Below are 20,917 nucleotides of genomic sequence, written 5' to 3'. Positions count from 1 at the left end.
GTATATGCTGGATGCAAATGAAGCTCCTCCTGCCTAAAGTATAGAAAAAAAAACAATAAAATACATAGTATAAGTAAATATATGATATTAGATACCACCAAAAAAAGACCCTGAATCCTCTGCACACCCTAGTTCAATTTGACAAGGACACATCAAATCAAAATATTAAATACCAGTGCCTATGCATTGCATATGCTGTGTGACTGATGGATGAAAAAGATGTTGCCAACAATTCGTGAAATTATAATTTTTCTCACAGGCATCCTGCTACCTTCACTTGTACATCATGCATCAACATTAATACAAATATAATTTTATATTTGTATTAAAAATTAAACATATCAGAAGACTACGTACTCAAACATAAAGAAACATTAATAAATCCATAAGATTTATGTAAAACTAGACCTAATGAACATATATGTTTTTTAACTTAGGGGTCGTTTACCAAACACTTACCTGGGTAAGTGTTTATCAAGTCACATTACCTCACCGGGTGAATATGGTAAGGGCCAAGAATCTTACCCGGTAAGAGGGAGGGCGACGACTCTTACCACAGTAAGTGCTTACCGGGTAAATTGTTGCATATGATGTTGTTTTGGTAGACTAAAATCTTACCCGGTAAGTAAATAATAGTGTTAAATTTTACCGTTAAACACTTATCGGGTAAGTGTTTAACAAACGGCACTTATAGCATTCAAAATTTGGGAAGAATAAGTATGAAGAAAGAGAAAAGAAACTTACAAGATGTAGTCTCTGAGCGTGCCATCACATTCATCTCCAGATTGTGGGCCCTTCATTTGCTGTGAATTCCAGTATTTTTGTTGAGAATCCAAAGACCAAATGGAAAGCCAGGCCACACACACAAAAGGGCTTCAATCCAACCCTGCACTTTTTACAACGAAAAGACCCATGTCTTGTTTTTGTTCAGAAAAGCAAAAAAAGAAAAAAAAAAAAGTCAAAGTCAAAACAGAAACAATGATGGATTAGTGATTGAGGAATGAGCATGGATATATTGTCAATCAATGACATTTTCTAACATTTTTAGAGACTACCAATTTCATCTAAAGCAATCTCTTAAACCACTATATATTACTGGCAAAAACATAATACGCTTCGGACATTTCAAATGCTGCAACTCTCGAGTTAAGAAAATATAAAAGCACATAATACAGCACGTATGTACGGCATCTATAACTCTAACTATACAAGTGATAAGAGAAGGATTTGTAAATAAGAATATATATATCAAGTGCTACATTGAAGTTCATGTGGTTTCAAAGTATAGACATGTTAAACCTGCAACTTCAAGTATCTGTATCAGCAGGGAAAGCCTTCTCCAGAAAATTGAAGAAACGTTTAGAGTAAAACTTGGGATCAGCAACGGATATTGACATGGGATCGTGGCGTACGGATTTATATGCGTGCTCTATTTTCTTTCTCACATTGTATTCCTGGAGTATATCGATAATACCGAGATAGAGAACAACATCATAGACCTCGAAAAGTTCCACTTCTGTGGAACCTGAAACATCCTGTGAGACCTTATGGTTTGCCTGAGCTGGCATGTTTACGCCTAATTGCACACGTAACCTGAAAGAGGGTTTCGAGAGATTAGGTAAAACAGGAAGAGGTATTTTATGAAATTAAAGTCTACACTCTTGGTCATTTCATGGAATCTTGGTTCAATTCAATGACAACAAATTTAACATACCGAACCAAACCAATAAATCCAATCTGGAGTTAGGGTAGGTTTTTTTTTCTTTTTTTTGATTAACCTGGATATCCAACCCGCTATGCAAGCTGACTAATCCCAGGCCGACCACCTGCTTTGCAGATAACCCGGAGTCATTGCATTTGAACCTCCATGGCCACAAGGGGATTTTTTTTGGGGAGGGGGGGGGGGGGAATTTAAGATGTAAGCAAATCTCTGTGCCTCAAGGAGCAAGAGGTTGTTCCAAAAGACACCAAACTTACGAAAACGATTTGAAAGCTTAACAAGAAGCCACGGTTTTGCAGAAAATAAATAAACTAACAACAGATTTAGAAAACATTGCAAAGAGCCTGAAACAATCGGAATTTTTTCATGTGACAAGCAAAACGAGAAGACCTAGCTAAAAGGCACCCGGGAAACTCCAAAGATTTCCTCCTCGATCTAATCTAGGGTACTGGAAACCTATCTGTCGACTCGCTAATTTCCCCCACCCCACCCACTACCCTCCTACCCCCTTTCGCCCAACTGCAGGACCTGAAACAGTCCTAAAAGTTCTCGACTACCCTAATCCGCCTCTTCCAAGATACAAATTTGACCTGGACATTCCACTGATAATACTAACACTCTTCCAGCTCAAGTCATGCTCTGAATTTTGCAGTCCAAAGGGTGATCTTTTAAAGACCGACATGATTTTATGGAGTAAATTTGAAGTGTTAACTGTTACGGAAATGCATCACTATCCTATTCGCAAGTAAATTAGTAAAGTTTTTGTGTCAATCTTCATAAAATAAATAATGGTTATGCTGCAATATATCAGCTTTACAACAAAAGTGAACACAGAGCAGAACCAATACCTTCCAGTACCAGGAAGAAGGAGATCAACTTCCTTGTCCCCTACAGAAAATGCTCTCAAGGTACTTCCTCTACTGTGTGGACCTGGAGCAGTATTTACAGAATTCGGTTCATGTGTCACCAGGAGAAGTCCCTTTGGAGGAATTGAACGGTCCAGATGACAAATTGTACCTAAAAGAAGCACAAGAGATCTGTAAATTACATTTAAGCAAGAATATGTATACAAATACGTGCATGATAATGAAATAATGAAACAAAGACAAGTGCCATGATAGATTACAGAAACAGCAACGGGAATAGAATTAAAAAAAGCAAGATTGGGAAGCTATCCTGTTTCAACTAGGGATTCATTTGTTATGTAATATCTTCCTTTGGATATCCTACAATATTTTCCATGACTAAATTTGGATGGAGACGGAATATTCCGAACATATTTCAATCTTGTCTTTCTAGGAACCTTACGTACATTTTAGGATGACGGGTAGTTATACTTCTTCAAATGCATGTGTAAAGGAAATTGACATGATTATTTCAAATAAGCCAACAGGAAGTGGAAAGGAAAAAAAGGCACCATGTAGCCAACACGGAAAAAGCTTTCCCAAAGCTTATTGTTCAATGATAAAAATCCAGACAAATTGATTTTCACACAACACTTAGCTTCAAGTCAAGTATAGTTCGTTACAAGCTCAAGTATAGAGACATAACTTTACCATCATCAGCAGGAGCTTTTTCAGGCCTGTGGAATGCATCTGGCGGTTCTAAGAGAGTCTTCAAATGCTCAGGAGCTCTAAAATGCAGTCCCAGAAGAAGGCTATAATCGATAATCCGTTGAGATTCCAAAAATTTGCAGTCTAAAGATATTTGTCTGCAAAAAGTTAGGAGGGAATTCGAGTGAAATATTAAAAACAATAGTACAAACGGAATAGTTGACATAGATGATGGCATAACAAACCTAAGTTTGAGTTTACGAACAAATTATAGAAAGAGGAAACATAGGGAAAATCACTAAATCAGTTAAAGCATAAAAGCAATGTGCAATGCTTAGTCTCTTTAAATGCATATACATTTGTCTCTTTTTCTCTGCTCCAATCATCAATGTAATGTTCAACAACATATGTTGTTTGATCATAGGTACAAAGGAAATTTGACAACTTATACAAGTTATATAAATTATATGCATGTCAGAGTGATTTGTTCGGTTGGAACTCAAAAGAGGTGACGCCTTCATGAAAAGTTAGGTAGTGCACATCCACAGATGGCTAGAAATTCTGTGTACTATTGTTAAGTATCAAATCTAGGATCTTCAAAGCTCTAACGCCGACATCTTACTTTTATAAGAGTGGATAATTCTTATATTGATGTGGTTCTAACAAACTTACTTGAAAAGTGCATCACGCAATGACTTGTCCATATGGAAATCATAAGCAAGATCAAGGTCTTTTAATGTGGTACCCTCTTCTATGTCATCCTTATTTGTACTTCTCCCTTGATAAGAACCCTTTAAATCATAACGACGGTGTATCCGAAGTTCTGTGTAAAACATATTTCCCATGACAACAAACTGAACCTAAAAAATGAGATTAAAATAAAAATTAATTATATTGATCACTATAAACTATGGAAAGCAGAATAAGTGGATAAAAGGCCAGATACCTTCTTGCCACCTCTCAATGTTATCTCATGCAGGCCATAGAACTTAGTGATCAGAGTGTTATCATGTGCTTCTACGTGTTTGTAATAACTAGGAAGCATCTTTAGTAAAACCTACAGAATATCATAAGAAGACAATGTCAACACTTTCTACTTCCGTTCAGAAAAAAATGCACAATTCTTGAGCCATGTGAATAGAGTGGTAGTGAGTTTAACAAGTTATGAATGTACTAAAATCACAAAGCAGTAAATCAGTTGCCAATTACCTATGCAGGAATAACTGAGCTAGAAAGCAGACATGCATACAGTTACTATACAGTACACCCTGATGTAGGTCATCAAGAAATGTAATCATCATGATAGAATATCATTTCATTTAACTAAACAAAAACAAACTTCTAGGAAGCTTACCAACATCAACCCATCAATTTGCGAATCATGATATCATGAATTAATAGTATCGAAAACCTACATGCTCATATATCTCCAAGGTACTCTTGTGTTAATTTGTCGTTAGTAGCGATTGTGCAGGTGTTAAAAGACCACAACAGGGGGGATCATTTTGAGTAAGCCCAACAAGGTCAAAGAAGCCTTGAAAAGAGCAAGTCATAGAAGATGCATCTACAGTGTTGAAGACATCCCAAAAACAAGCTAAGGAGATCAAGTGCTATGAATGGCCCTAGCCAAGTACGAGGACTAGTGACTAGTCACAATGCCTAACAGAAAGAGACCGGTAGTTGACTCAAGCCAAGAACCTTTAACGATGTGCAGTTGTGACACTCCTGGAAAACTTAGTTGTTAGCTAGATCACTGCTTCAACAGGAATTGTAGAGACTAGGAGGTTAGATTGGAACATGCATGAAAGTTAGTGAGACGGATGTCAACAGTAGAATATTCTAGGAGACATGAACCCGCATGACATAACCTGAACCAGTAGTGAGGTATTCGGGGTAGTGGTAGTGCAAACAGTTGAGGAACTTCGGCTATAAATAGCTAAGCATGCTACTGGTCAAAGGATGACACTTTGCAAGCCTTAACAAGCCTCTTTATCTTTTTTCATCACACCTTTATTTTATTTGCAATTAGATCAGTGTTAGTATCACATGAGGAGGCCCAAAATATGAAGTTCCACGGGGGTCGAGCCCCATGCCTTATCAAAGCTAGGCACACCACTAATGAAAGATTTCGACTTTGCCTTGTATGTGAAGTTGGAAATGGTAATTGCACAAGCAACATTCAAGAGTGACTTGAAGGTTAGCTTGCCAACCTCTTTAGTATCAAGAGGTTATCAGAAGAAATATCAACATATTTGCATCGACTCAATCAAAAAAGGAGTAAGAACTACACATCTATTCCCAAGCACAACAAACTTAAAATAGCTGCCCAAGAGTTAGAGAGGGTAAGATTTGTCTATCAGGGAAAAACTAGCAGACCAAACAATCACCAATATAATGCAACTATCAGATCTCTCATTAAAAATTAACATTTAAAGGTAAATTGAGTGAGAAATGTGTCAACACGGAAGAGAACCCAATGGGGTAAAGAGTAGACACCGTTTATTTATATGAAAATAGGAGACTGAAATTTTACTTTTATATTAGCAGTACTTTGTTTTTCTTTTGAAGCTCATCATATACAGCAATTAATGATACGAAGATAATCTGTCTGGAAAACCTAAGGTGGATGCAGTATCCTTCTTAAGTAGTTACACAAAATCCAGGACGCTTCTGGTCTCAGGGCACGAATTGCAAAGCTTCTCATTGCTAATAGCCTAATCTAGGACTCTCATATGTAATCTAGGAATTTTATGAAACAAAACTTTAAGTGCTTTGACGATACACACAAAAACCAACTAAATTGCAACAATACCTTCAGTTTCCTACACTATTATTCCTCTCTACATATTGATCAACAGGTCAGGAACCTCTTCCACAATTTTTTTGGTTGGAACTTGAACCTAAGCTTCTAAGACCACATGGAAAGGGAACTAAATTCAATATTATAACTGTTTATTTTGTAGCATTATATAGCAATGACTAATTTAGGCAGCATGTGCAAGAAATACAGAGGGAGGCATTAGACACACACAGAGAGAGAAAGAGACAGAGAGAGAAAAGATGATGAAAGCTGATTCGTATAGAGAAAGCCAGAAGTACCAATACTGAACCAGCAAAAAACACACTTGAATTTACCTTTCATGTTGTGCAAACAGAGAAGTGCAATACATTTATATAAAAATTATATAAAGATAGAAAAATATTAAGATGCTAATAAAGCACCACACACATATTTTGGTAGATTCAAACCTTCAGCTCGGATGTTCTTAAAGTTTTAATCACAAATCTGTCATCATGAGAGAGATAGAAAAGGCTGCCACTTTTCCCTGGAGAAGACAGCTCTCTTAAACCATCATCGCCACATATGGACATCATATACTCTGCAGCATCTAACTTGAACATCTCCCTCAAATTCCTGAAAAAGAAACTCCATCATGATATATTAAAACTACACAAACATCAATGTAACATGGACAGTAGAATATCACGTAAAGGGTTCCCAACACTTACCAAAAAAGATATTCAAGTTCATCAGACACAAAATGTGACACCCCTCACCCAAGAAACCCTTATCCCTCTAACCACAAGGCATCATCAATATGGCGGAGTTCATTATATAAATCCAACTCGATGAACATCCTTTCATTAATAAGAGTTGATTATCAGTTAGATTGATTGTGGAAGCTTAAATTTACATAATATGCATCCCATAACTAATATGGGAGTTAGAGTTTGTTATAACTAAACTCCTGTTAGTTTTCTGTTAAAGATAGCAATTGATTGTAGTTTTACCAGCTATAAATAGAAGTTTCATTCTTGTAGAAGAGGCATGAAGATAATAAAAGAATGACCTTCTTTCTCTATAAATCTCTCTCTATTATCTTCCTAAATCCTCATTTCTCATGTTCTGCCATTGAAGGACATCTTCAAGCTTCCTGTATCAGTGGTATCGGAGCATAAACCCCGTATTCTTTTGAGTTTCTCCAATGAAGCAAGCAAGTCTGACCCCTCCGATAACAAGAAAATCGTCAGGGATGGAGGAAGAAATCAAAACCCTAGAGAAGAAAACTGAAGATCAAAACAAACAATTTGAAGATCAAAGTAAGAAAATGATACAGATGATGCATGAGATGAGAGGATCGCCTCTATCAGAATCTTCTTCTGATCCGACAAGGATTAACAACAATGGAGGATCCAATTCTGATAAGGAATGACAAAATCAAGTTAACCGGAACAGAGGAAATTCAATGGAGAAGATGATGTAATTTTCATTAAAAAGATAAAAGCAATCAAATGATTGTCCAGGGAAGATCCCTCTCTCAAAGCTATGAGCTAAGAGCCAATATATTGGAAAAGAAATAACATAACCCGCAAAAAAACGTCACTCCCCTCTATTTATTATTCTCTCTCCTCTAACCAACTCCTAGCCACTATCTGGATTTACCCCTCTGCCCTTCTAGAATAAACATACATTATCCTAGGCTTAGTGACTTTTGGTAATAATAAATCAGCATTCGTATCGTTACTCCTGCCTTCAAAAAAAGTCTTGTCCTCAAGACTTGCATCCGGAAACTGACTTTGGAGGGAAGAGAGGTCCCTGGAAACAAACCCCTTGATTTGACAGGAAGACTTGGGAACAAGAGGAGCTGTTTCATCATAAGCTAATCAAGTTTGAAGGGAGCTAGAGGCTGTTGAGAAGGAGTCAACCCTTGAATTAGAACAGATTCACCCTGATGCATAAAACGCATGCAAGACTTAAAATGTACAGTATCAAACACCAATGCATTCACATAAAATGTACAACCTCTACTAGGATTTGAAGATTAACACAACGGTGAGTAACAAACACTTTATGACCATCTCCCAATCGTATGTTGATACCTCCAAACAACGTGTATGGAAGACCCAATGAGAGTACTAGTTGTTGAGAAACAAAATTGTGAGTTGCCCCACTATCCACCAAAATCACAACTGGTATATCTCGTATCGATCCTTCCAATTTCAATGTCTTACCCCCTGATGTCACCGAGGTAGCCCCAAAAAATTCCAACGTTGTATACAACCCAAGCACAGAATGATCAGTTGGTTGATCAATCTCTGGTTGGTCTTCTTCTAATGTAAAGTGATTACCTTAATCGACACCATACTCATCATCCCCTAATAGCAGCACCCTTAACTTTCCCTCCGGGCATTTGTGACCAGGACCAAACTGTTGGCCACAACGAAAACATAAACCCTTCTTACGACGATCTTCCCATTCCGATCGTGTAAGGGAGCGAATTCCCCGATCACGATGCAGGAGTTGCGCAACCTCCGAAGAACCAGACCCTGATTCACGATTTGGGGAAGAAATGTGATTAGAGTCATTACGAGACGGAAAGACCCTATCACCAGGTTTGGAAGATATGGGCCCCTTTGACTAAATCCGGCCCATAAATGAAGAACGATCCATGTGTGGAGCAGACCCAAGCCCACCCTGTTGTTGGTAACGGAAACGGGTTGGGAGATGTTACCGGTAGTGGGTCGGAGCATTTCTTCCACATCCTTAACCAAGTACATGGCATCCAACCTAGACTGAGGACAATGCAATCGTACCCAACGTTTGACTTCATCACGTAAACCAACGATAAAATACCCCAAAGCTTGGGACTCTGGCAATTTAGGAACTAAGGACACCAAATACTCAAAATCATCGATGTAATCGTAAATGGAAGAGGATCGCTTAATAGTCGCCAATTGTTCATACGGATTCTGGATTTCCAAACCGCTAATCGTTGTAACAATTCAATTTGAAATTGGTCCCAAGTAATAGAATCATGAACTTGCTTAACAATTGTAAACCAATGTTGAGCAACCCCTACCATACTCAATTGAGCCAAACGAAGTCAGAGGGAAGGAGGAGTACCGTTAATATCGAAATACGGAGTTGCTTTCTGAATCCATCCTTGCGGACCGAACCCGTTAAACTCCGGCAATTTGATCTTCTTTATAGCCCATGGAAGGCCATCGGTGGTTTTAGGCGGAGTCGGACCCCCACCAAGCGATTCACCAGACCCAAAAGGTGGATCGATGGTGCCAGAGAAACCACTGAAATCCCCCATCTGATGTTTTCCTTGTTGTTTCACCCACCCCATCATCACTTTGCGAAATTCGCTGGACTCAACTCGATCAGCCTCCAAAATCTGAATTGTCGGCTTGATTTCCACCAATATCAGACTGTAAGCGCTGAATAATTTCCTCATGTTGCTCAAAACGAGATTGAATGGAACGTGTTTCTGATACGAATCGGGAATTAATTAAAGACGATGCAAATAAGCCTAGAATATTGCATGTGTATTCTAGAAGGGGTAAAAAGGGAAATGATAAAAGTGGCTGAGGTTTGTTAGAAGAGAGAGAAGAATAAATAGTGGAGGGTGATAACTGAGTCGGGTATTCTGTTTTCTTTCATGATTGTTTAGGCTCCAATCTGTTGATTGTGAGAGAGGGGTTTCCCTGAGTTTCTTCTTTGTACTCTGTCCGATTTAAGTTCAATGAAATCATCATCTCCTTCCTTCCATTTCTGTGTTCTTACTCGTTTTGCATTGAATTGAATTCGTTAACCCATCATTGGTCCAACCTGCCCTTGACCTGCCCTTAACCTGCAATTTCTTTTGTTTTCCGTCTCGTTATCGATGGAAACTCGTTCTGTTCAACATCGAATTGAGCAACATGAGGAGCTTCTTCATCAACTTCAAGCGGATGTTACCGATATCAAAACCACTCTGCAGACCTTGGAGGTGGATAGGACTGAATCCTGCGAATTTCGTAAAATCATGTTGGGAGGGATGAAACAAGAAGGAAAACACCAGTTTCCGGATTCAGGGAGTGGTTCGGGATTAGGTGATCAATTTTCGGGTCCCTTCTTCGATGTTCACAACAACGGTGGAGGACCTGGTGGTGGTGGCTATAACCCTCACACAGTCGCCAATGGTTTACCTTGGGCAGTGAAGAAAGTCAAATTACCGGAGTTTTCTGGTTTTGACCCTCAGGGATGGGTTCAAAAGGCCAATTTGTATTTTGACATCAACATCACTCTGGCTCATCTTCGACTGCGTTTGGCACAATTAAGTATGATGGGGGTGGCTTAACATTGGTTCACCATCGTCATGCAGGTTCATGAGGCGCTTACCTGGGAGCAATTTCAGGCTGAATTGCTGCAACGATTAAGTGGATTGGAGATCCAAAATCCTTACGAACAGCTTGCTACCATTAAGCAATCCTCCTCCATTCATGATTATATCGACGATTTTGAATACCTTCTGTCGTTGGTTCCTCGATTACCGGAAGCGCGGGCATTGGAATATTTTGTGGCAGGGTTACGAGATGAGGTTAAAAATGGGTTCGGTTACACCGTCCTCAGTCACGTTTGGACGCTATCTATTTAGCAAAGGACGTCGAAGAGATGCTACGTCCGTCATCAGGTAATCTGTCTCACTCCCGCTTTCGTTATCATCAGGGTTCTGGTGTTAGTCCAGTGCGTCAAGGGGATGTCAACGCTTTTACCTTGGGCCGTCCAGATGGTAGAGGCCCATTTACACCTAAATTCATGGATCGTTCATTGAGTTCTAAGTCCTCTCATAATTCTCGTCCATATGGGTCTCCAACTTCCGACAGTCCTTTCGGTAATCAAAAGGATCGGAGGTATCGCTCTCTTACTCGAACGGAATGGGAAGAGCGCCGCAAAAAAGGGTTATGTTTTCGATGTGGACAACAATTTCGGCCAGCTCATAAGTGTCCCGAAGGGAAGCTACGAGTATTAATGCTGGGCGATGATGAAGATGATTTGGCTACAGGGTACCTCTGTTATTTAGAGACTTCCAACGAACAAACCATTACAGGAGAGGAGCAGGTTCCGTCGGGAATGTGTGCCGCTTTGGAGTCTTTTAGGGTTTCCACTGAGGTGACACCAGGGGGCAAGATGATGAAGTTTGAAGGGGCAATTCGAGATATTCCGATTACCATCCTAGTCAACAGCGGAGCAACTCATAATTTCATTTCTCAATATTTGGTAACATCTTTGGTCCTACCTTTTAATTGTTGTTCGGGAATTAGTATCAAATTGGGGGATGATCATAAAATACTTGTTGATAAACAATGTCTTAATCTCCAAGTATTGGTGGGAAATCATGAATTCACTGTGGGTATGTTGATTTTCGATGCTGGAGAACTGGAGTTGGTTTTGGGTATGGCTTGGCTTAGAACATTGGGAGAAGTGGTCCACAATTGGGAGAAGGCTTGGATGAAATTCAATTTTAATGGGGTCTCAGTTTTTCTTCAAGGAATGTGTGTAACTCAGGGGTCCTTTGATTCTCTACAACAATGGTTGATTACTTCTGAAGGATCACTAGCTGCCACTTCTTCCCTACCGGCAAATGATGTGGGTTTTGGAGATGATTCAACCACGACGCAAGGGAAAACCTTACAATTGCTTTTAAGTCAGTTTCCGAAGGCTTTTCAGACATCGTCTGGCCTTCCTCCAGCGAGAACTCATGATCATGTTATCACTCTCCTTTCTCCTCATAACCCAATATGTGTTCGTCCCTATCGGTATCTCCATGTGCAAAAAACAGAGATTGAACGATAGGTGCAGGAACTCCTTTCTCTTGGTATGATACGGCCCAGTAAAAGCGTTTTCTCGAGCCCTGTTATCTTAGTACGGAAGAAAGATCAAACGTGGAGGATGTGTGTGGATTATAGAGCTCTTAACAAGGCTATGGTGGCAGATAAATTTCCGATTCCCATGGTTGAGGAACTCATTGATGAATTACACGGGGCTCAATTTTTTTCTAAACTCGATTTAAAATCGGGATATCATCAAATCCGTATGCACCCGGATAGTGTTGAGAAGACAACATTTCGTACTCATGACGGTCATTACGAATACCTCGTGATGCCTTTTGGACTCATGAATGCGTCGACTACATTTTCAAGCCATTTATGTGTTCTTACTCGTTTTGCATTGAATTGAATTCGTTAACCCATCAGTTTCCATCGGAAATTTGGAAATGAGGTTGGAAAACAAGAGAAATGGCAGGTCGGACCAATGATAAGGAATGACAAAATCAAGTTAACCGGAACAGAGGAAATTCAATGGAGAAGATGATGTAATTTTCATTAAAAAGATAAAAGCAATCAAATGATTGTCCAGGGAAGATCCCTCTCTAAAAGCTATGAGCTAAGAGCCAATACATTGGAAAAGAAATAACATAACCCGCAAAAAAAACGTCACTCCCCTCTATTTATTATTCTCTCTCCTCTAACCAACTCCTAGCCACTATCTGGATTTACCCCTCTGCCCCTTCTAGGATAAACATACATTATCCTCTGCCTCTCCTCGAACTCTCGGGTACGTAACAAAACTGGGTTTTCCAATATTTGATGGTTCTAATCCAAGAATTTGGACAAGAAAGTGTTGCAATACTTCTCATTGTGTAAAACACCTTAAGATCAGAGAGTAGATCTAGCTTCACTGAACATGGTCAACAAGGCAAAAAATTGGGTTTCTAGCTATTTGTCCTTAAGGAGGAGTGTGGATTGGAACAATTTTGTTATTGATCCGACAACCCGGTTCAAAGATGAATTGGGAGTGAATGTGGTGGAGCAATTCAATAAGCTTCAACAACATGATTCATTTGAAACTTACATCAACGAATTTGAGAACCTTTTGGCAATAATGTTGCAAAATAACTATGCTCTACCAGATTCTTATGTTTTAGATAGTTTCATTGGGGTTTGAAGCATGCGGTTAAGCCAATTTTAGGAGCATTCAAGCCTACTTCATTGGAAGGTGCAGTAGAATTTGCAAGATTGTAGGAAGAATCTTCGAGTTTTATTAATTCAAAAACAGAACCCAATAAATTTATTTTACCGAAACCTTCCAAGTACCTATGAACAATAACATTCAACCACCTCTATTATCAATTCCCCCCAACTAACATCCAACAACCTCTATAACCAACTTCTTTAGCTAAGACAATGACAATTCCATTGGCAAAGTTTCACTCAAAAACCAGTAAGAATTTCGGACATATTCCAGCAGATGTGAGAGCCGAGAAAGTTGCAAAAGGCTTGTGTTATTTTTGTGATCAGCCTTGGCAACATAAATGTCAATTCAAGGAGGCACAACTGTTTATGGTTGAAATTCAAGCAGGGGATAGCGAATACTGCAATATGGTGAGATGGAACAAGATGATCCAGAGAGGTACTTCCACACCAGACAAGTTAAAGGATTGACATAGACTTGAGGACAAGTCTTTTTGGAAAAGGAAAGTATGATGAGGGATTTAGAGTTTGTTATAACTAAACTCCAGTTAGTTTTCCGTTAAAGATAGCAATTGATTGTAGTTCTACTAGCTATAAATAGAAGTTTCATTCTTGGAGAAGAGGCATGAAGATAATAAAAGAATGACTTCTTTCTCTATGATTCTTTCTATATTCTCTTCTTCAGAAATCTTTCATCTCATGTTCTACCATTAAAGGACGACTTCAAGCTTCTTGTATTAGTAAATAAGGTCCTAGATACCATTTTGACGTGATAAGGTTATCAAAACTCTATTTGTAAACTTGAGCTTTCAAACTTAAGGGCTTTGGTGGGCCACTAGAACATATTCATAGTTTTCCCTTGGAAACTAAATATTTCTCATTTGGGTTGGAAAGTATACTTTCACAAAAAAAATTACCGAACCTCTTTTACAAAAGAAAGTAGATTTGGGTTAAAATTGGAAGTTCTAATTGTCAATAGACTTTTGGTTTCGGTAGAACCGGAAATTAGAATACTTTCTCATGACTAAATTGGTAAAATTATAGTTATTAAGTTCACAAACATTATGTGACCCTAGTGCTCTAATGGAGAGCCTGGGTTTGATTCCGCTGAGTGAACCAAAAAATGCGCCCACACATTGGTGTCCTTGGAGGCGGGTTCTGTGTGGGGCCGGTTGGGTTGCCAACTTTTTTCTCAAAATCATAGTTATTAAGTTCACAAACTTTAAGTGAACCTAGTACTCTAATTGATATCTTCTTATTATTTGGAACAATATCATAAAGAGCAAAATGTGCGAAATAGCAACCTACTTTTACAAATTTCCTTATTATAGGATTGTACTTTTAGTTTTTCTTATTACAGCATTGTACTTTCAAAATATTTTTTATTAGGACATCGTACTTTCAGAACTTTACCCGTTATAGCATTGGGTAACCTTTTAAATTAAATTTACCTATTATACCAGGTTTCTTTGCCAGCTCATCGTCCACGTAGGCTGTCCACATGTACGATAGTGCTGACATGACATTTCTTATTATAGCGTTGTACTTTCAAAATTACTTTATTATGACATTACCAATTTCTGTTACAGCATTGTAATTTTAATTTTAATATTTTTATCATTTAAACATTGTAAATTTTATAAAATATGTTTACTAAAAATTATAATAACAAAAATTAAACATGCTTACAAAAGATCAATGTTTCACGAATAAAAATATTCATAAAAATTGTTTTAAACATGTCTACAATTCAGACATCACTTTTTTATAAATATTTTTATTCGTGAAATAGTGATCTTGTAAACATGTTTAATTTCTGATATTATAATTTTTAGTAAACATATTTGATTAAATTTACAACGTTTAAATGATAAAAATATTAAATTAAAAGTAAAATATAGTAATAGAAATTGGTGATGTTATAATAAAGTGATTTTGAAAGTACAATGTTATAATAAGACATGTCATTTCAGCACTATCGTACATGTGGACAGCTTACATGGATGATGAGGTGGCAAAGAAACTTGGTATAATGGGTAAATTTAATTTCAAAGGTTACCCAATGCTATAACGGGTAAATTATTGAAAGTACAATGCCCTAATAAAAAATATTTTGAAAGTACATTGTTGTAATAAGAAAAACTGAAAATACAATGCTATAATAAAGAAATTTGTAAAAGTAGGTTGCTATTTCTTGCATTTTACCCTTTCATAAATTTTGAAACTTAAAATACTAAGGGTTTTGGCTTTTAAAATAATTTATAGAAGTCTTAAAACTTTTGGGGTGAAAATCTTCAATCTTGGGGACGGATCGACCTATAATGCGACTCATAGGTCACCCGACTGCCCACTTCGCGAGTTGGATCAATTGTGCAAAGTTTGTGGGAAGCGTTTTCATGCCCAATCAGACTGCAGCCACCAAGGACACACCCAGACTTGGCACTGCCATGGTACTGCTTTCTTACCACCACCATCATTTTGACAATGGGTGGTGGTTCATTGTTAGGGCCCCATTTTGACTAGATTTTTGATTCATTATGAAGAGAACACAAATATATATATATATATATATATATATATATGTATGTATGCATGAATTTTTTTGTGATCAACAAAGGATGTATACCTTGATATTTGCCCCTTAACTATTCAATCCAAAAATGAAAACTTTCTTGATTTCACTCTATAAAGACTTTAACATACAAGAATATTCAGCAACTCAATTTCTACTCGGCAATGGAGCGACAAGGTCTCTCATTCTAGGGCCTCGACACTCAGGGACAATCTATCCCCGTCTAGCCTCTATTGGAGGGAGCATGTTGGATTCCTACATCGGCTAGACTTGGACCATTTCTCCTCCATATACGTCGGGATCTCCCTTCCCTCTTCACGGATTTTTTGAAGAGTAATCTAATGGGGTTCAACGTATTCTCACACTTGGATTTGAGTCAATAACATCATGCCTTGCATCACTAGTGTTGACTTGATGATAAAGAGAACAATGAAAACAATCACTCTCTCGCTGTAGAGTACTCTTAGCACATGCTTAGGCTGCAGAGTAAGAAGTTCCAACAATTCCTTAACCCCTTCCTAGTATACTCTTTCAAGTTCATCTTATTAATGATGTCTATAATTATTCTCATAAGCATAAAAAAAGTCAATGATCCTACTTAATGTTAAGAAGTATAATGGTCAAGGTTACTACTGCATAGAAAGATGGCATGATCAATTGATCATATGTCCTTCAAGAAAGACTAGAAAGAAAAAGAACACATGTATTCCAGAACCAGCCAAATAAATACCTGAAGACCATAGGACAATAGTCTTTCCAATAGAAATCAATTGAACTGTGTGAAGGTGTCAATTGTGAGCCTTTCTTGGGGAAATACATCCTTATTCTTGCTCGTTCTCCAAAATCTGAATATCTCACTTCACGTGTAGGAACTGGTGTAATTTTGCCAACAGTGTACCTGTAAACCAATTACCACAAGACATGAGTTTGTGCCACAAAGGAAGTAGAGCCACAATTTAGAATCCAATTGGGCTGAAAGTGAAAAGAAGTTGGAACTCAAAGTTGGGTGCATGGGGTGGTACAAAAATATCCATGCCCACGTATTTGCTGATAGTACTTTGGTTTCTAGGATTGATAGGACATAAGTATCTGCTTCTATTTGGTTCGATACAAGTACAGGTCAGTGTTCATACGAGTATCAGAAACCTGGTTGCAGACATGGATAAGGAATTTGTGAATTGTGATGCACATCTGTACATGATCTGTCATGGATTGAGGAATCAAATTTAGGCTCCAAAAATTAGAAAATCAAGGAGATGTTTTTATCACAGCCAAGAGAAAAATGGATCCAAAGCATAATTTAGATGGGTTGATAAAAGAGGATATTCATAGCAGGGGTTCAATCACTAGTTAAAAAAACCAAACAGACATTCAAGAAAAGTACCGCATAGAACTCAGTTTAGAGTATTCATGTGCGAAAGTTCTTTTTATTTGTTTCAATCAGTACACAGAACTTAACAGTACAGGCAAGAGTGGCTCTAGTTGTGTGGAGTTTGTAGTAATATCCTACTGGACAGATTTAGTTGCATGTATCTATCATTATAGAAGAATGTTGAGAAAAATCTTAAACCAGGTCTGCCGAATCAGTTCTGGTGCGTAGAAAGTTTTACGAACATCCTCTCCCGCACAAGTGATAGGCTCAAGGGTATATGTTCTATGCATTTTGTTGGCGGAAGTAACTCAATGTCATATAGATGATAGATATCACATGCCTTGTGTTTGTGTATGAGTGCGTGTATTGTGTTGACTCGTGTGCTTTGCCTATTATCTTCACTGTTTCTTGATTATATACTGCTACTCCACTCGTACATACGGCCCGAGGGACCTATGAGCAATGATAAGGCATGGCCTTCATGTTTAGTTCATTTTACCTGATACCTAGTTGTAGATTAAGCATCAGATAGTAGCTTTTATTGCCTTCAAACAGGTCTGCAAATGACCTCTTTTTCACTTCCTTCATTTGAAATTTGCGCGGCTGCTCCTTTTTGTCCAACAATCCTGCATTATTCTTTGTTCTTTCGTTGATCAGAACTCCTTGGACATATTCCCTTTCACAAACTACAGTACTATTATCATCTACTTCACTTCCACCTTCATCAGAGGTATGAGATAATGTGTCGGTCTTGTCGAACGCAGAGAATTCCCTAGCAGAATCGCCAATGCTCCACTCTTCGGCCAACGATGTTCTCTTACTTGATATTTGACCCGAGTCTCTGAAGAATCCACTAATGGAAAACTTGTCAGATAGACTACGGCCTATACTTCGTGTCCTATCCTTGAGGCTCTCCGACCTAAAGGAAGAACTAGGAGTTACCAAAACTTTCTTTTTGCCTAATCTTCTTGAAGATGGATGCGTACTTCCTGCAGGATAGAATGTGCCTTGTCCATCCTTGAGGCCCTTGGTCCACATCCCAAAATAATAACTACCATCTGCAAACCTATAAACTCCTGATCCATGCCTATACCCATTTGACCAATAGCCATCAAACAGATCGCCATTCAGCCATTTCATCACCCCTCTACCACACATTGATCCCGCTTTCCAGTTTCCAATATACATGTCACCATTACCCCAAGCATATTTGCCACTGCCTTCATGCACTCCTCCTTTCCAAGAACCATCGTAAACATCAGAATTGCTATACTGCCTTCTTCCAAACCCATGCTGAATGTTCAACCTCCAGGAGCCTATGTATGTAGACCCATCTGGATTCGTCAATGTACCAAAACCATCAAGGTAACCCCCAGAAAAATCACCCTCATAGCTTGCTTCTGATGACCAAGTGATCCGTCCCACCCCAGTCATTTTTCCTTCTACCCAACTACCCTCATAAACTGTACCGTCGGACCACGTGTACTTACCCCTGCCATGGGGAATCATTCCCTTGACATTACCAAAGTACACATCTCCATTTAAAAAGATTTCCGAACTCATCCTGAAACCTCAAGGTATACAGCAGATCATCGTCAGATTGAGATAATACAATTCACAGATGGTTTTGCAAGCCTGCATGCCTGCAAACAAGTTCTTTTGCTAAAGAGTAACTGATGCAACACTTTTACTTATGAAATGGAAAATTGTTGCAAATCAACACTGTACCTGTAACTTCTCTTTGCAGCTAGTCAATATTCACTGATATGCAGTCCTGAAAATTAAAATGTCAGACAATTCAATAGGTGGGAATCGAACTGAAATGCAGTGCATTTATCTAATAGTGATATAACATTAAATGTGAAAGGATAGCAGTGATATTTGAATACGTACTTAAACGGTCTTCTGTGCCAGTCTAATCATAAATTGCTACATTAAAAAAAACTTTTGAGTAATCTCTAGGATATTTCCTTGTTACTCATTATTGACCTTGCTTTCTTTATTATAAATTCTTTTGTGACACTTTGTACAAGAAATAAACTCGATTCCATGCAATAGCACACAGCTATCATAGGAGCAGAGTTAAGCAAACATCATGATTCCGTCACAACCTTGCAACCTGTGAAATAGTAAAATTGGACCAAAAGATTGAAATGCAATATACTTCAACTTTATTCTTCCTGCTGGGAAATTTGTACAAGCACATGGATAGACAGGTTAAGTTGAATTTCTGAACTCTACTCCAGTAAATAATAGATTTCTAATCCTGTTTCAGTTTGTCAAAAACTCCTTGCATCAGAATGCAACATAACACCTGTTACATTGATATTTCAGATATCTCACCTCAATTCAGAACTGTTTCTGAACCCCAAGAAGGAGCTGAATACAATGTCAAAACGAACAATGGGAACTTGCAAAGATACACACCTGAATTTTAAAACCATCCTTGTTTTTTATTCATCTTATACAACTTAACCACTGACTTCTGCACATATAATGAAGATAGTAGCTGACTACTAATGCATGATCATAATTGTTTTTCTTGGCGGAAAGTAATATTTGAAAGACTATCTATTAAGTTTTTTTTGTTAAAATGTAACATGTGTCACAGTAAACAATAGCTGCAGAGATCATAGTTGACATTTCATCCCAGACAAACAGAATTTAAATATCCCAATTTGATTTTGAAGATGTCCAAGAATAGGATATTCTTCAATCCAGACATGAACAACACAATTTAAATAAAAAATAATTTTGACTTCTCAAAAATACATTGTTTAAAAAATTCACCTACACCAACGGAACTGTGTGCTTGGAAACAGATAGATGGTCTTATATTATATAGAATTATTGAGCACTACATATTTGAACACTGAAAGGAATATACATATAACTTGACACATAGAGAGACTAGTCCTTATCAGCTCTGTTTAAAACGTTTATCTAAATTGCAATCAAGAAGATATATACTTTTCTTTACCAAATATCAAACATTCCAAGGACGAAAGTACTACTGAATATTGACCAGTGATCGAGTTTGACGCTTCCACATTCCACCTTAACATTTCTACTCTAATAGTTTAATCAATACAAAAAATTCATAAATGCATTATATTCTTCTACATTTTTCCTACAGAATCCGATCACTTCATATACGCAGTCACCATGAAATTAGTTAACACATGATCAAACTAAAACATCTTAATTCAGTTATGATTTTAATGAACAAGAGCGAAATACATAATTTCTAAATAATATTCGATATTTCGATTCTCTACTGATTTACGCTTCATAATCGAACATAATTTGCTGAAACTAATACCAGCGTCGATGCTATAGAAATTCCAGGAAGAACAACATGCATACCAAGAAGAACACAAAACAGAATCTCATAAACTCAACGCCAATTCAATTTTACCAGAAAAAACAACACATACTCACCGACGAAATTGAAGAAGTGACCTATCAAATCAAATCAAATACCAGATTGAGATTGATATTGCAGAAAATCAGAAAGAAAAACGATATCTTCCGATGAAGCAAATGTCTGATAAGATATGAACTTGGAACTCCAGTATCAGATTCGCGCTCTAGAAATTCTGCCGTTGGGGAAGTTCAGTGCGAGGGGGCTTTTTAGAAAAAAATTAGGGGGGAGGGGGCAAACATCGTTCAAGGGGAATAATATAGTAGAATGCGTCGCAAGCATGCAAAATATTGTCTGGAGAAGGATGACCGTCGGATGAGAAATGAACGGTCTCAGGGGTTTCCCTGGTCCTTCTCGCCGACTATATGCCGACGCAAGGCATATATGGTGAGGTGTTAAGTTGAAGTTTGGACGATTCTTTGTTTTAGTAAATAAGAAATGAACTCGTTCGTAATTTAAAAAAAAAAATTGCTTC

At 37.9% G+C, this 20,917-nt stretch overlaps 1 protein-coding gene across 8 annotated transcripts; it reads right to left on the bottom strand.

Annotated features, from left to right (window-relative positions):
* Nucleotides 1-643: 643 nt before the first annotated feature.
* LOC112500195 (phosphatidylinositol 4-phosphate 5-kinase 8-like) lies at nt 644-20,604 on the bottom strand. 8 transcript variants are annotated; one of them, XM_025103552.1, is made up of 10 exons: nt 18,747-20,604; nt 17,518-18,661; nt 16,377-16,544; nt 6,523-6,688; nt 4,220-4,330; nt 3,946-4,133; nt 3,277-3,431; nt 2,569-2,737; nt 1,300-1,593; nt 644-916 (listed from the first exon to the last, which is right to left on the bottom strand). In XM_025103552.1, exons 2-9 carry the CDS (start codon nt 18,579-18,581, stop codon nt 1,308-1,310), a joined length of 2,307 nt encoding a protein of 768 aa, XP_024959320.1. In that variant the 5' UTR covers nt 18,582-18,661; nt 18,747-20,604; the 3' UTR covers nt 644-916; nt 1,300-1,307. The 8 variants fall into 8 exon arrangements, with proteins under 8 accessions (XP_024959320.1, XP_024959321.1, XP_024959323.1 ...); XM_025103553.1 differs by having other exon boundaries at nt 644-886; XM_025103555.1 differs by lacking the exon at nt 644-916 and having other exon boundaries at nt 1,218-1,593; nt 17,518-17,644; nt 17,738-18,661.
* Nucleotides 20,605-20,917: the final 313 nt, after the last annotated feature.

Source organism: Cynara cardunculus (assembly GCF_001531365.2).
Source record: "Cynara cardunculus var. scolymus isolate 2C chromosome LG 17, CcrdV1, whole genome shotgun sequence".
NCBI lineage: Eukaryota > Viridiplantae > Streptophyta > Magnoliopsida > Asterales > Asteraceae > Cynara > Cynara cardunculus.
The sequence above is the reverse complement of the archived record's forward strand: the minus strand, read 5'-3'. Positions and strand labels throughout refer to the sequence as shown.

What these genes read in the sequence shown, in the direction of transcription:
- LOC112500195 (XM_025103552.1), bottom strand. Translation starts at nt 18,581, where the DNA reads ATGAGTTCGGAAATCTTTTTAAATGGAGATGTGTACTTTGGTAATGTC. An exon ending in TATTGTCCTATGGTCTTCAG is followed by an intron (nt 6,689 to 16,376) that starts GTATTTATTTGG and finishes TTTCTTTTTCAG; the next exon opens with GAATTTGAGGGAGATGTTCA. An exon ending in CTTCTTCCTGGTACTGGAAG is followed by an intron (nt 1,594 to 2,568) that starts GTATTGGTTCTG and finishes ACCCTCTTTCAG; the next exon opens with GTTACGTGTGCAATTAGGCG.